Source organism: Oreochromis niloticus, linkage group LG20 (assembly GCF_001858045.2).
Source record: "Oreochromis niloticus isolate F11D_XX linkage group LG20, O_niloticus_UMD_NMBU, whole genome shotgun sequence".
Lineage (NCBI taxonomy): Eukaryota > Metazoa > Chordata > Actinopteri > Cichliformes > Cichlidae > Oreochromis > Oreochromis niloticus.
In genome coordinates, this window is record NC_031984.2 from 6,542,938 (window position 1) to 6,557,741 (window position 14,804).

Consider the following 14,804-nt stretch of genomic DNA (forward strand, 5'->3'; position numbering starts at 1 on the left):
TTGGTGAGCTCGTGGCAATAGTGGCCTCTGTATCTACTGAAGTGTCTGGTGACTTTATTTTGTATAGAAAAACCCTGTGTTTAGAGATTTCAACCAGAAAACCTCCTGTACATCTTTAGTGTGTGAACTTCCTCTTTCCCAGAACAAGCCTGTTAAACTTTCATGTCAGGAAATTTCTACCATCACCACTGTTGCTTTGATGATGGTTGTACTGGCCCATATTCTTCCCTACTTATCCGTCTTAGAGTCACAGGGGAGATGGAACCTTTCCCAGGATTATGTTCTACATAAATAAACTGACAAAAAAATAAATTGCCAAACTGACTGTTACTGGAAATAAAAATATTTATCATGGCATTGATAACTGTTCCTAATGTGCATCAGTAATTACATGAGGATCCAAAGGTGTAAGCAATACAAAACAAAACAAACAGTCCTCTTTTCACCCTGTTCAACAAAGCCAAATGATGTCTTCAAGTGAATCCCCAAACAGTGGCTTTTAAGAACAGGCTGACCTGAGCGTGTCTCCATCCTTCTGCAGCCTCATATATCGCTCCTGTGCTGGTCGACCATCGCCGATGTCTCTGACGCGACGCCTCAGATTCAGGAGGCATCTGTGGTGCAGTACGTTGATGTCATCCATCTAAGTAAAGAAAATGGAACTGTTAAAACAAAATAAGCACTTTATGATCATGTACAGCAGCCTCTGTAATCTTTACTATCAAATCACACTGGCCAATCTGTTGTCTAATCTCTTTTACAATGTACTTCGGAAACATGTACACTTTTTTTTAAGAGGTAGGGGGGGGGGACATGTCCGGTTTCCGGTTAATGATGAATTCACTTTATTCTGAGACATGTTTCATACCCGGCTGTAATCTGTAATTCTGTATGTTCTCCACAAATTATTTCAAACTCTTCGTTCTTCATAGCCACAACCTGGAGTCAAGTTTACATGTGCCTGGTCAAACAAATCTAAGAGTGAGGACAATCTATGTCTCACCCTTCTGCACTTGACCTAAGCACTGCTCATATAGTTCATATATTTAACCTAACTTGAAACAAATGCAAGTCCAAAAATCTGGAACGCTGCACAGCTTTTCCCATTACATTAAGGTTGAAGATCCAAAGCATCTTTCAGTTGCTCCCTTATTCATAAGGGGTTTCTACAGAGGGTAGCTCTGCATATTTGATTTAGCAGATTTTTATACTACATCCTCCTCCTGACACAACCCGAAAGGTATTTGTGTCTCCTCCCAGGATTGAACCAGGGATCTTTCGCTGGTTAGGCAAATATGTAAACCACTACACTACAGAGCTAACAGACATCAGCTTGAAGGCTTATTTAATCAACTCTAGCCTCCCATTTTCAGTTAAGCCCCTTCTCACATTGATGAATGCAACAGTTTGACTGTTTATCTTATTTATTCCTTGGAGTCACTGGAAAGAAAATAGCTGAGAAACAGTTTAAGAGAAGTCGAGGAAGTCACACAGACATCTCAAATTATATAAATCCTCTTCCAGAGGCTCCCAGAACTCTGGGAGAGGATTCTGAGGGGTCTGTCCAATAATTTAGTAGTTAATAGGATTTTATGAAAAAGACCTCAGATGTTGTGCCTGGAATCTTCAGGAGCCAGTCTTCCAGTTTGGAAATCAGAGTCAGTTTTGCACTTCTTCGGAGCTTCACATTTGCTCCAGTTGTTCCTTCAGACCCTGGTACTTGTCAGTCATCTTGTGCTCCTTTCTAATGCTACTGTGAACTAGGATTGCAGCATCTATCACAAATACGTCTTTTGCTACATGTCAGTCGTTACTGTCTGGTTGGTTGGCCAGCAGCTGCTTCTCTGTCCGCCTGTCTGGAACTTGAAGTGCCATAGGACCTTAGCCCTGTCGTTCTCAATCACCTTCAGAGATGTCTCTCATTGAGAGATGGAGACTTCTAATCGATATGCAACACAAACACTCCTGTGCACTATCCCAGCCACTTGGTTGTACTTCTCACTGTACACTGGCCCAGCTATTATGTGCTGGATTGTCTCTGTGACACTGTTGCATAGCCTGCAACTTGGGTTGTGTCAGCCAGTGTAGGGGTATGAGAACAGCAGATTGAGAGAGATACAGCTAAACTCATGCTGGTTCAGATGTAACCCAGTTTTAAAACCCTATACAAACCTGCATTGCACTGTGTGAAAAGCCAAAGGAAAGGCCTGTTTAAGGTTATGCCAAAGCATATCAACCTGATTTAAGTCCAGACTACACCACTCCAAAACATTAATGCTGTTTTTGTGATATATTCAGAGGGTGATTTGCTAGTGTGTTTCAGATAATTTTGTATGCACCTGACCTTTAGGGTATGAACTAACAGCTAGACATTCACCTTCAGGAATTTCTGGTAGAGAGCAGTATTCATGTTTCCATCAGTTACAGCAAGTCACGCTGAAGCAACAAAGCAACTTCAGACCAAAAGCTGTCACTCTTCTTATGAAATGCTGTGTTAGTTTTACGCCAAATGTAACAAGACGCAAACTTTTCTCTCATCAGTTCCCAGACTTTTTTCCTCAACAGTCTTCGGAATCATCAAGATGTTGTTGGCAAATGTAAGGCAAGCCTTTATGTTCTTTTTGGTTAAGAGTAGTTTTCACCTTGGTACACTCCCATAGATGACATTTTTGCTCAGTCTCTTTCTTATTTTTGAATCGCGAACTCTGAATCTTAACTGAGGAAAATGAGGCCTTCAGTTATGTAGATGTTGTTCTGTGTTCTTTTGTGATCTCCTGCATGAGTCGTAGATGCGCTCTTGGAGTAATTTTGGAAGGCCGTACACTCCTGGGAAAGAGCATTACTGCTCCAAATTTTCTCCATTTGCGGATAATGGCATTCACCGTGGTTCATTGGAGTCCCAAACTCTCAAGAATGCCTCTCTAATCCTTTCCATGACTTTGTTTCTCATCTGTTCTTTCTTTCGATTGTGGCATGATGTGTTGCTTTTATCCTGTTTCACTTGATCAGACAGATTCTATTTAAGTGAATTCTTGAGACAAAAAGTCTGGCAACAATCAGTAATATGGCAAATGAAGTGAACTTCAGTTGAAAATGAATGTGATTAATTGCAGTTCATTCATGATTTAACAAGGGGGGATTTTTTTTTCACACAGAGTAAGGTAGGTTTAAATAGCTTTTCTGCTTTTTCACAGAACTGTATACACTTAATAACATTTATAAACCGCCAGTAAATCATACAGATGAGTTCCTAAATAAATTTCAGTCTTAATCGTCACCTACCTTCTATAACCAGTTTATAAACTATTAAACATGTATCTGCACGAAGAAACAGGTGGCACACACACTGAAGCTAGCCAGAATAAATCATAGTTACGATAGTTATTGACATTTATTACAGTTTTAAATTCTATTAAATTCTTGCTTCCAATGACCCCAAGGCATAAGAGAAACGGTACACTAGAAATAAAAACGTTAAGCTTTCGCCGTCACGGTCGCAAGAAGGGGGCGTGCCGATGTTTACATCTGTCATCCAGCTGCCGTGCTAACGAAGAAGCTAGTTTAAGTTCAGCTGATGGTCAAACAGGTAACTTGTGTATTGTTAGCTGAAGGTTACAGGTTAGAGATGATTAAACGAGCCTCCAAAATTACAAACATCAGCTCACCAGACGAAGAGGGGGGGGGAGTGGTTGAATTTAGCCAGGAAGCTAAACGCAGGTTAGCGTCATTAGCGGCTAATGCGATAGCCTCTTTATGCTTCAGCGCAAAGCAAAGAGAACAACGAGAGACTGTTCCCTAAAGCTGGAGAGACGAGTTTTGCGTCAGTGTAGCCGTCATTTCCGATAACTCACTCGCTAACCTGCTATCTAGGCAGTAAATGAGGCAGAAACTCACTTTCGTCCATCAGCTATCCATCCATCAGCGGCACACTTGTGTAAACTTTGGGAACGGCGCTTCCCAGTGACGTCACGCCCCATTTCGCTGAACGGGCCAATTGCAGCGAGGTTTGAGAAGTGGTGAGAAGCCACTTGGCCAATCCCGTTTCTGCGATGTATATATCACCCATGTATTTGGCACCATTCATTCTGTTCATGAATCCCTCACTACACACTTTACACTCTGTAAACTTCGCCTTCTGTTCACAGGTTCTGTTTCATTATCCCAAACTGAAACATTACTATAAATATGAGTTGGGCAGTTGGCTACCTCAGTAGGGGTCCAGAGGGGATATGACCCACTCCCCACCACAGGGTTTGCTTTGAAAAAGTGGCAGCAGAGAGAGAAACTTTCTAAGCCAGTTGGGACAGATCTGAACTTTTTTGGAGGAATCAAGAGAAGGAAGAAATTGTGTTTAGCCTGCCCGAAGGAGGAAAAATGAATAATCCAGGGCACTGTGGAAAACAGAGCCCCCGTCGGTCTGGCAAGTGTCTTGGAACATTCTCCTAATATGTGGAAAAGGACTAGAAGTGCTGCGGCTTGCAAGCTGATGGGAACACAAGACGGCAGGTGATTTCTGCCCTCCTTGCCAAGATTAATCAGAACAGCAGGCGGCTGATGGCAAGGCCGAAATTGGCCTCATGTAGCCCTGAATTCCAGCCAGTACAGGCCGGTGGGTATGTCTGTCTGTGTGCTCTGCAGAGTCTGAGCTGCTACTGCGGGAGTCAGACACACGTTTTAAAAACTAAATGTCTTAAGGTCAGGCACTGTATTCAAAATTGATTCAAAGCTAGTGAGAAATGTCATTAGCGTTGTTGGCTTAATATAAATATTTATGCCCTGTTTGTTTGCTTTTACATCTGTATGCGGACCAGTGAAAGGCCACGTAAAGTTATAACCTTGATTATTATCACACATAAGCACTGTTTGAGAAACAGCACTCCCTGACGGCTGCAGACTCCCCCAGCAGGACAAAGCTCCTGCCAGACTACAAAACCTAAAAGGAACACAATAAAGGGCCTAAGGTGTTGAGTTTTGGCCTCCCCCAGTCTGATCAAACATCCCAATGATGTGCCAGAACAAGCCAAAACCACAGAGGTCCCACCCCTGTAACTCACAGCACCCAAAGGATCTGCTGAATGGACATCCAGAGAGTTCCCGTGTCCATGCCCTGATGGATAAGAGCTGTTTTGGCAGACTCAATCAATATTAGGCCAACCTCTACCAGTGTTGTAATCCTGTGATGTGTTGCAGGGATAGTTGGGCATAAGTGACAAGAGTGGCAAAAACAAAACAGAAAGAACTGCTCCCAAAACATAAATGCTTTTTCTAACTAAATGACTATACACAAAAGTGCAGCTTTGACTAAGAATGAGAGGTCTGATCTAACCACTTCACTCTCTCAACTGCAGTAGTTGCAAAGTTACTTTTTGCATATGCCTGTAAGAAAACAAGACTTGTGCCTTTTACAGTTTTGTGCGCTGTAAAAACATCATTCACATACACTGAATAATCTGAATCACATGAGAATATTTAACATAACTGGGCTGAGGTGTCCATTTTATTATGCCAGGATCAAGTGTTGTACATTGAGAAGAAGCACAGAGGAATCAGTAGCTGAAGAAAATCCTTACTGAGTGGAGCATAATTCAGTTTGGTCTTGTGCATTTGTCCCTCTCCTCCTCCCTCTAATTATCCAGATGATTACTCTTCCGAGTCAAACACCTGGCAAGCAAAAGCCCCAACTGCCATTTAATATCTGATAGCTACTGAAATATAATCTAGAGGTTGAACATCTTATGAAAGACTGGATTAGATGTAATGCAATATCCGACATGGCAGTGATTAGGCTGATGCACGCAGTTGGTGCGTGGAGTAAACTTACATCAGTGTATGAGCACGCTGGATTTCTTAGTGTATTTCTTCTGAATCCAGCTCATTCTGTGAACTTTGACACGTGTGACAGAAAAACAGAGTATTACAGGTGTGTAGCTCAGTTGTAGGATTACATGTTTGCTCAGGAAATATTCTGTCATAACCTCAAACAGAACTCGAGTAGGAGCAAACACACAGCTGTGCATTTGTCGTGGCAAATGACAATGCAGTGCCAGCGCCGCTGATGGAAGCTCATACTATACATTTGTGTTTGTTACCATGGCAAATGTTATTCCAGAAAGGTCTCTGACATTGGAAAAAGTGCAAATGGCTGAACGTGACTTCTGCTGTTTATGCATGGGTAATGTTGAACATAAGTGGAAGAAGAAGGACTAGATGAATGTGTTCGTATATACCAGGAAAGGGTGGGGAGATTTTGATAATTTCTGAAAGGAACATAATCCACCCCCCACTTGCTCTGTCTCCCTCCCTGCCACCTCCCTCTCTCTCTCTCTTTCTCTCTCTCTCTCTCTGAGTCCCAGCCCCTGAAGGTGTCATAACTGTGCTCTCTCTCTCTCACTCTCTCTCTCTCTATCACCGCCTTTCAGATCTTTAAAAGCTGGTGCTTTGCCGTGTCTCTCACGATCTCCATTTGTCTCCTCTGGCACTGCAGGGGACTCTCGACCGGCAAAGCACCAAGGAGAGCTACTGTATAGAAGCGGGAGGAAGACTGAGGAAAGAGGAGAGAAAGGGAAAGAGAGTAAGAGTGAGAGAGAAATATACATCCAGAAATAGCATCAGCTACATTTAACTGACAGAGAGTGACAGTGTGGAGAACCTGAGACCTGGACAGAAAATGCCTATCCTTTCTAACTTAACAACCGTTGTATTGTTGCTCATTGCTCACTGCGGATCATGGACCGGGGCGAACCGCTTGGGCCCCTTCAAGGTCTGTCCTTCCTGCAAGGATCCACTGGGGGCAGGTCGGCCCCCCAGGGACCATAATGCTGCTGGCAGCACGTCAGTGCTGGCCCAAGGAGAGCCCTGTGGTGTGTACACCCTGACCTGTGCCAAGGGGCTCCGTTGTGTTCCCCCACCAAGGGAGCACAGCCCCCTCCAGGCTCTGTTGCAGGGAAGGGGCATTTGCGCCAAGTACAGCAAGACTAGTCCCACCGAGAGGCCCCACCCCACAGGTAAGATACTGTATTTACACACACACGTGCATGAAATCACATAGGCACGCACCTACAGATGCAAACAGGGGCATGCACGGCAACTGCATATAGGCTTGATTTGAAGGGGATATATGGCGACAGCCACACATTAGTGTATATACAGTGTGCCTCCCCCAGTATTGCTATAAATTGCATGTGATGCTGTGTCACTTACCAGCAAAAGAAAGGACAATTAGTATGTGGCATTTAAGCCTGGTTGCATTTTGTGCACCACTAATGAATTTGCAGACCACTGGCATCTGCTCCGCAGCACCTCTGGACTCACTGTTGATGAAAATGTCAGTTCCCTTTACGGTGGAAAATCACCACAATCACATTAACAAGGAGAAAACTACACCTTGAGTGAGCTTTCTTCAATTTTGGGGGATCTATAAGTGAAGATATGCACCCATGAAGTGTTATAGTTACCATCCATTTCAGTGACAGGGTGCATGACAATGATCTGTCCAACAAGCCGGCTTCTCTGTAGAGAATTTAGAATGAATGTGAAAACTGTAACAGTGTCACCTACATTCTGATCAAGCTGCTTTTTATTGCAGTGATCTCCATCTACTGTTCAAACTGAGATACTGCGATTAACTATCTGAAAAGGAGCCGTACTGACAGAAATTAGGTCTCTCATTAAATGGCCAGCACACATGCATGTCCTCTTACTGAAGGTTCATTAATGTACTATGCTAATAGAAGCAAAGCTATATCACAAAGTGTGAGTGTATTATTTTAAGTATACAGTGTATAATCTGACCATGGGTGCTGTTTTACCGGTATTATGCTTCAATGTTCTCATGTCGGCGTGTCATTTCCTCTCAGGTCCACATCCTTCACACAGTGGTGACATTGAAAAAGTAAGTTCATCCTCTTATTGTGAGATAAGCTACCCCATCTTCACCTAAATCATTAAAAATATGACATTTCTAACCCTGTTATGGCTGTATGTTGAGCTGCATCTACACAGTTCTTCCCATAGATCCTCTGCCGTTTGGGGTGTTGCAGTGGCATGTACACACACACGCACACACTGCTCTGAAGCCATGCATTATGGTGCATGATGTGTGTGCTGCTATGCGGCAGAACTAATTGAGCATGATGTGAATCAGGAAAGTTTCGAGCCGGCCGCTGCCGCTACAGATTTCTCAGTTAGTGAGCCGGTTTGCTGTGCAGTGTCTGAGCCAGTATGGATGCTATAAGTAGAATGCGATAGCCACCTAAATGGTAATATTAAGGTGACTATTGCACAGTTCAATTTCTCAAAGTGACACAAAAACGCAGAGTCACTTCAAACCATTCAGTGACCTGAAAAGCAAAAGCATTGTATAACAATATGGTTATATAATGATATACAATATGTGACATCTGATTTATATATATAGAAATGTGCATTTTCTCTGCTTCTGGCTGTAATGCTGCATCACCGTAGCTAATCCTTGGTGATTCACATCGACATGTGTTCTGCAAAGAGGATTTCTGCCAACACAATCACCTGAGGGGGGATAGCAGCTTGCCACTGCCACTCTTCATATTAAGGCAGGTTCTCTCTGTTCGCCTCTGGCGGTGTTTGAAGTCACACTCTGCGTTGCTGTTTTCAGGCACCCTGTCGCAAGCTGCTCAATAGCGTCCTGAGGGGTCTTGAGCTGACAATCTTCCAGTCTGACCGCGACATCTATATACCCAACTGTGACACTCGTGGCTTCTACAGGAAAAAGCAGGTAGAGCATTATCAGTAGACTTATCGTGAGGCATGACAGTGGAACTTTGTTGAGCTTATGTGATGGGAAAATGTGTCATTGCTGCACTGACTTGGTGTTACTGTACATGTGTCAGAGCTGCACTCCACTGCAGCTTTCTGTTCAGTGCATCCACAGATTAGTCTGTGACCACAGGGGCTGAGAATAACTGACACCTCTCTCTGAGCCTCTCAGCTGTGGGCTCAGAGAATCACTACTGCGCTATGATGACATATCATTTTCTCTCTCTGCCTCCCTCACCACCTTTCCTACCCTCTATCTCGGCGCTCTTTCCCTATAAAAATCTCCCTCTCTTTCCTTTAATTTCACACAGTGCCGCTCCTCCAAGGGCATGCAGCGTGGCCACTGCTGGTGCGTAGACGAGCTCGGCACACCCGTGCCTTCACGTGCCAGCGAAGATGGTACCGTACCATGCGATGGCGAGTGAGGGACAAGTCCGCCTGGTTGCTCTCAGCCTGGAGGAGGTGGAGAAGGAGGAGGGCGAGGAGGAGGTGGAGGAGCAGGAGCACGGGGAGAGGGGGTGGCTTTAGCTTGTGCTAGACACTGCCTGGACAGGAGGGAGCAGGGATAAACCACTTCCTATGGAAAATACACACCAGTTAATGTCCTCTCTATAAGCAAGACAAACACACTCTCACAGTCCAGCAGTAGCAACAGTAACATCTGCCTGAATGTTCAACAGTTGCAGCAATGTCCTCTGCGTCGTGTGGTGGCGCGCTGCATGCTCACATTATTGCTCCGTGAACTGCCTCAGTGATCCAAGCGGTATCTCTCCGAATGATCTCTATATTCCCTGGCTCTTGTCCTGGCTTTCTGGTAGATTTTTATTTTCCCTTTTCACTTTAGGATAGCTGACACTGCCTGTGTTTGTTCTGATCTCAGTGGGCTGAAATACTGTTACGCAGGTGATGTGACACAAACGTTTGAAAAAAAAAATGTGTCTCCCTCACCGTCCTCTCTCCCTCTCTCCAAAGATACACTGATATCAACATACTTATAATTGACAGAATATTTCTTTTCTATTAATTTATTTTTTTTGAGTATTTCCATCAAGTACTGCTTGAATCTCACAGTATCTTATATATATATGTCAAGTCAGAGAGAAAAAAAAAAGTCATACGAATATGATCCTGGAAGCTTCTGTTCACTTTCTTTGTCAAAATAGCATTCTGACTGCTTATTGGTTGATTGTTTGTACATATGTTGGATTTTTGTGGTCGACTGTGTGTTCTGAAGTGGCAGACAAAAAGCTTACGGCTGTTACCCTTTTCAAAAAGTTGTAAGGCATATTTTTATACACGTCAATATAATATTTTATATATGAATTGTTGGTTTATTTAATGAACTACAGTACAATGCCATGTATTTTTATATTGTCAGCAGTTTCTTATTTAAAGACAGAGATTATTTTATTTCATGTTAGGGGAAGTGTTGTGCTTTAGAGGCACTTTTATGGCAAAACTCATCACATTCATCAGAGCTCTATTCAACTGCTGTACATCTTATGGTTAGATCTCATGTTTTTAATTTTCCTTTTTGTTTATTTATGCTTTGTTCATTTGAGAATTTAAGAATGTCCATGTTACTATTATGTTTTCTTTTGGCACATCCTACTTTTAAAATTATGATTTCAGTATAGGAAAAAAAAAAGATCAAATTTGTTATTGCTATAGTATGTCTTTCCCGAGTCCTTGCAAAAGTCATGAAATTGTGTGCTATTAAAGTGTGATTAGAATTTATCTATTTCTGACCAATCTTGTTGTGCCAATGTGTGTGCCGTGATGAAAGGTCCATGCACAAAGGACCCGTAAGATTTGCAAATATGAAAATAAAACATAATGATAATAAAAAATAGAGAAGAATAAAACATATATTAATATAACAACTGGTGTTGCGTGTGTTTCTTTTGTGAAATATGTCATTTGAGAGGAATTTTAATCGCCCAGGGGAGTGACCAAGAGAGGAAAAAAGCTGTAAAGATTTCTTTAGGCCCAAATTTCACAACAAGAACAAGCAATTATGTAATTAAAAAGGACATAGCTAGACTGATTAAAACACTGTACGGCAGGCCGAAGATAAGTCTCAATCTACAAGAAATAATAATACACTATATGTACTATAAACTATACATAGATGTATGACTGCATAATGCCAGTGTTTGTAGCATTTAAATGCAAAACTAAGGCTAATTAGCGCTAAAGCCAAATGTGTGTTTGGACCAACATTTGTTTACTGATAATAGCTAGAGCCAGTGCTGTGTATATCAAGACTTAATTAGGTACACTTGTTCAACTACTTATCGATAGAAATATCAAATCAGCCAATCACGTTGCACAAACATCTAAAGTTTATTATCCAACTTGAACATCAAAATTGTGCAGAAAGATGATTTAAGTGTCTTTGAACATGGGATGGTTGTTGGTGTTAGTGTTTCAGAAACTGCTGACCAACTGGGATTTTCTTACACAGCCATCTCTGGGGTTTACAGAAGGTGGTCTGAAAAAGAGAACATTTCTAGTGAGCAGCACATCTCTGGGTAAAAATACGTTGTTGATGACTGAAGTCAGAAGGGAATAAATAGACTGCTTCAAGTTGATTGGAAGGCTGCAGTAATTCAAATAACCCCTCGTTATAACCAAGATATGCAGGAGAACATCTCTGAATGTACAATGTCAAACCTTAGTGTAGATGGACTACGTAGCAGAGACCACACCAGGTCCCACTTTTGTCAGCTAAGAACAGACTTTGGCATATACAACAGGCATGCTTCCAGCATGCCACAAAACTTTAATCATCTTAAATTGATTTCCTGAACATAAAGTAAGTAAGTAAAATGTTATTTGTATAGCAGCTTTCAAGATAAAAATCACAAAGTGCTTTACAGAAAAGCTAAAACATAAAAACAAAAATCAACCAAAAGTAAGTTTAAAAAGATGAGTTTTTAGCTGTTTTTTAAATGGAACCACTGAGTCCACAGATCTCAGGCTCAAAGGAAGGGAGTTCCAGAGTCTGGGGGCCACAAACCCTCTACCGCCTTTCGTTTTCAGCCTTGTATGTTGGACGACCAGCAAGCCCTGATCAAAACTAACTGAAAATAGATAAGGAATGGGACATCTTATCTTAATGACCTTGTAGTACCATATCACCCTATTAGAGCACTTCGCTCTCACACTGCAGGCTTACTCGTTGTTCCTAGAGTATTTAAAAGTAGAATGGGAGTGAGAGCCTTCAGTTTTCAGGCCCCTCTTCTGTGGAACCAGCTTCCAGGTTGGATTTGGGAAACAGACACTATCTCTACCTTTAAAATTAGGCTTCAAACTTTCCTTTTTGCTAAAGCATATAGTTAGGCTGGACCAGGTGACCCTGAATCTTCCCTTAGTTATGCTGCAATAGGTGTAGGCTGCTGGGAGATTCCCATGATGCATTGAGTGTTTCTTCTTCAGTCACCTTACTCACTATCTGTTAATAGACCTCTCTACATTAAATCATTATTTGTTATTAATCTCTGGCTCTCTTCAACAGCATGTCTTTTATCCTGTCTTCCTTCTCTCAACCCAACCGGTCGCAGCAGATGGCCCCGCCCCTCCCTGAGCCTGGTTCTGCCGGAGGTTTCTTCCTGTTAAAAGGGAGTTTTTCCTTCCCCATTTCACCAAAGTGCTTGCTCATAGGGGGTCATATGATCGATGGGTTTTTCTATGTATCTATTATTGTAGGGTCTACCTTACAATATAAAGCACCTTGAGGCGACTGTTATTGTGATTTGGCACTGCATAAATAACATTGAATTGAATTGAATTGAATTGAATTGAATTGAATTGAATTGAATTGAATTGAATTGAATTGACACAGATAAAAAGAACCAGGGAACGTGGAAGTAAAAATCGCAGTGGATATGAAAGACTCCTAAAACATTAAGTAATGAAAGAAAAATACTATGCACAAAGACAAGATCCACACTAAACATAAAACCAGAGACCAGGAAACATTGGAGAATAAACACAGAAAGACAAGACAAACAGGAAAAAAGACAGGCAGGAAAACACTCAAGGAAGTAAATATGAGAAATAACAAAGTCAGAATGGGAACTAGATTTAAATGAAAAATAGGAGTTCAAAACTACTCAACCTGAAATGCATCCAAAAATCTACAAATACTAATCAGAAAACGGGCTCAGTGTTATGAGAATGATGAAGCATGAAAATCTGAATCCAAGACTGAATGCATAAAAGATGACACCATGCTTTGTAGACTCAAAAGAATGCACTCAATACCACTCTGAAGTAAAAAAGATGAATGGCTGAACAGAAAGAGAGCAAAGCGTCACTACTTAAACTGTCAAAAAGTATTTGGGTTTACTAATTTATAAAAAAAACAAAAAAACAGTCCATATAATATGTATTTATCTCAAAACTGCATGCCAGTATCTACCAAACTTGTGTTTTAATTTTGTCATTGCCTATAACTGCTCAAGACTTAAAATCATGAACGTGATTTTAAAATGTGGATATTAAAGACAATTTGATTCTCTTTAACAGCTCTTTAATACAAACACAGGGAACTGAGTTGTATTTGAAACTTTGATCTTACTGCTTTGCAAATTTCACTGCAGTGCTTACCACAAAGTGCACAGTCACTTGTTAGTGTGGTTTAAATGATGTGCATTTAATGTGCAGAGTAAGAATCAAAAACAACATAAACTGGACTGTCCTGAACTGCTTGTGAAAAGCCACTGGGTAAATTTTAATTCTTCTGTCAGTGTTGAATAAGTCATTTGGCGACTTCCTGTTTCAGACTGTATATAAACGATGGACGTAGCGGACACGATGCCGGCTCTTCATTAGTGATGTCCTGCTGTGAAACCTTGAGCTGACAGTGCACCCTCATTGCCAAAACCCAGACTTTCTTTCCACAGTGACTCTAATAATCAGAACAATTTACCAAAAGAACATCATGTTTCATTCAGTATGACCTGAAACTAGAAAAGAGCCCATGAGGTCATCAGGAAAGTTTTTACTGAGGCTGCAAAACGAAGGAGCTGAAAACTCATTAGACTTCAAAACAACCAGAAGTCTTTTAGCCACCACACGAGTCACCCTCTGATAGATACTGAAAAGAATACAGTTTCAAGGCAGTTAAACTGCACTTATCATGACCCCAGGTCAATTTACCCGGTGTTTGTTTTAGTTTTTTAGACCTTCAAGTTTTGTTTATTTAAGTACTCTATGTAATTTTTGTTTTTCTCAGTGTTTATATTATTTAACCTATTTGCCCGCATTACTATAGTTAGTCCTGTTCTTGGTCCATTTTAGAATTTTCAGTGGTCCATCCTCTTGTGTCAAGCCAAGTATAAAGTTCACTCATGTGTCTGCTTTCCCACTTTAGTTATCATACTTCCTGTTTTTATTTTGTTTTGCTTCCCTTGTCTCATCTCCTGTGATTTAGTTCAGCTGTGTCTCATTCGCAACAGTCAATAAATGGCTTGCTTGAAATTGAACTCAGTCTACCTCCACATTTCTGCGTTTGGGTCCTTCTCTATCACCCGACACGGCCGAAAGTATCTTTCGAAGCTGACATATGACTTCATTGTCAGACCTGGAAATGACTCCCATCTTTTATATATAGCCTATGAGTAACACAGACATCCATGAATCCACTGTGGCACAGCTTAAAAAAATAAAATCTGGTATCAATGTAGATCCAAAAATCTTCAAAGCATTAAAGACTATGCTGTATAAAACTATATGTGCTTCTATCGATATGATTTGAATACACAGTAATGGCATAAAATTAATACTTTCGGATATAATGTTGAGTTAGACTTCCCAGTGGATCTTTGCAGAAAGGGCCCTTGAACGGGCCCCAGCAGCTTATTTGTTGTTAAACACTCTGCATATTCTGTCCTGATCTCAGGGATGAGGGCACCACTTGAAAATTAAAACACAATTTCCACAACAGGTTTTTCTGAACACCCCCACCCCCAAAACATGAGAAGCTTAAATCAAGTGCGTACTTA

At 41.4% G+C, this 14,804-nt stretch overlaps 2 protein-coding genes across 4 annotated transcripts in view; one reads left to right on the top strand and one right to left on the bottom strand.

Annotated features, from left to right (window-relative positions):
• The window catches only part of spryd3 (SPRY domain containing 3), a 72,001-nt gene extending 68,006 nt beyond the window's left edge, over window positions 1-3,995 (bottom strand). For 2 of the 3 annotated variants that reach the window (XM_005477892.3, XM_003457059.4), the window contains exons 1-2: window positions 3,895-3,995; window positions 516-643 (exon numbers count right to left, since the gene is read on the bottom strand). In XM_005477892.3, the coding sequence (XP_005477949.1) occupies window positions 516-643 (128 nt within the window). In that variant the 5' untranslated portion in view covers window positions 3,895-3,995. Of the gene's footprint in view, window positions 1-515; window positions 644-3,665; window positions 3,818-3,894 lie in introns of those variants that run through there. The other variant, XM_025901774.1, reaches the window with a different exon arrangement.
• Window positions 3,996-6,394: 2,399 nt separating this feature from the next.
• igfbp6b (insulin-like growth factor binding protein 6b) lies at window positions 6,395-10,676 on the top strand. The gene is made up of 4 exons (XM_003457058.5): window positions 6,395-7,004; window positions 7,857-7,891; window positions 8,633-8,752; window positions 9,105-10,676. The coding sequence occupies exons 1-4, from the start codon at window positions 6,668-6,670 to the stop codon at window positions 9,216-9,218; spliced, it is 606 nt and encodes a 201-aa protein (XP_003457106.1). The 5' UTR covers window positions 6,395-6,667; the 3' UTR covers window positions 9,219-10,676.
• Window positions 10,677-14,804: the final 4,128 nt, after the last annotated feature.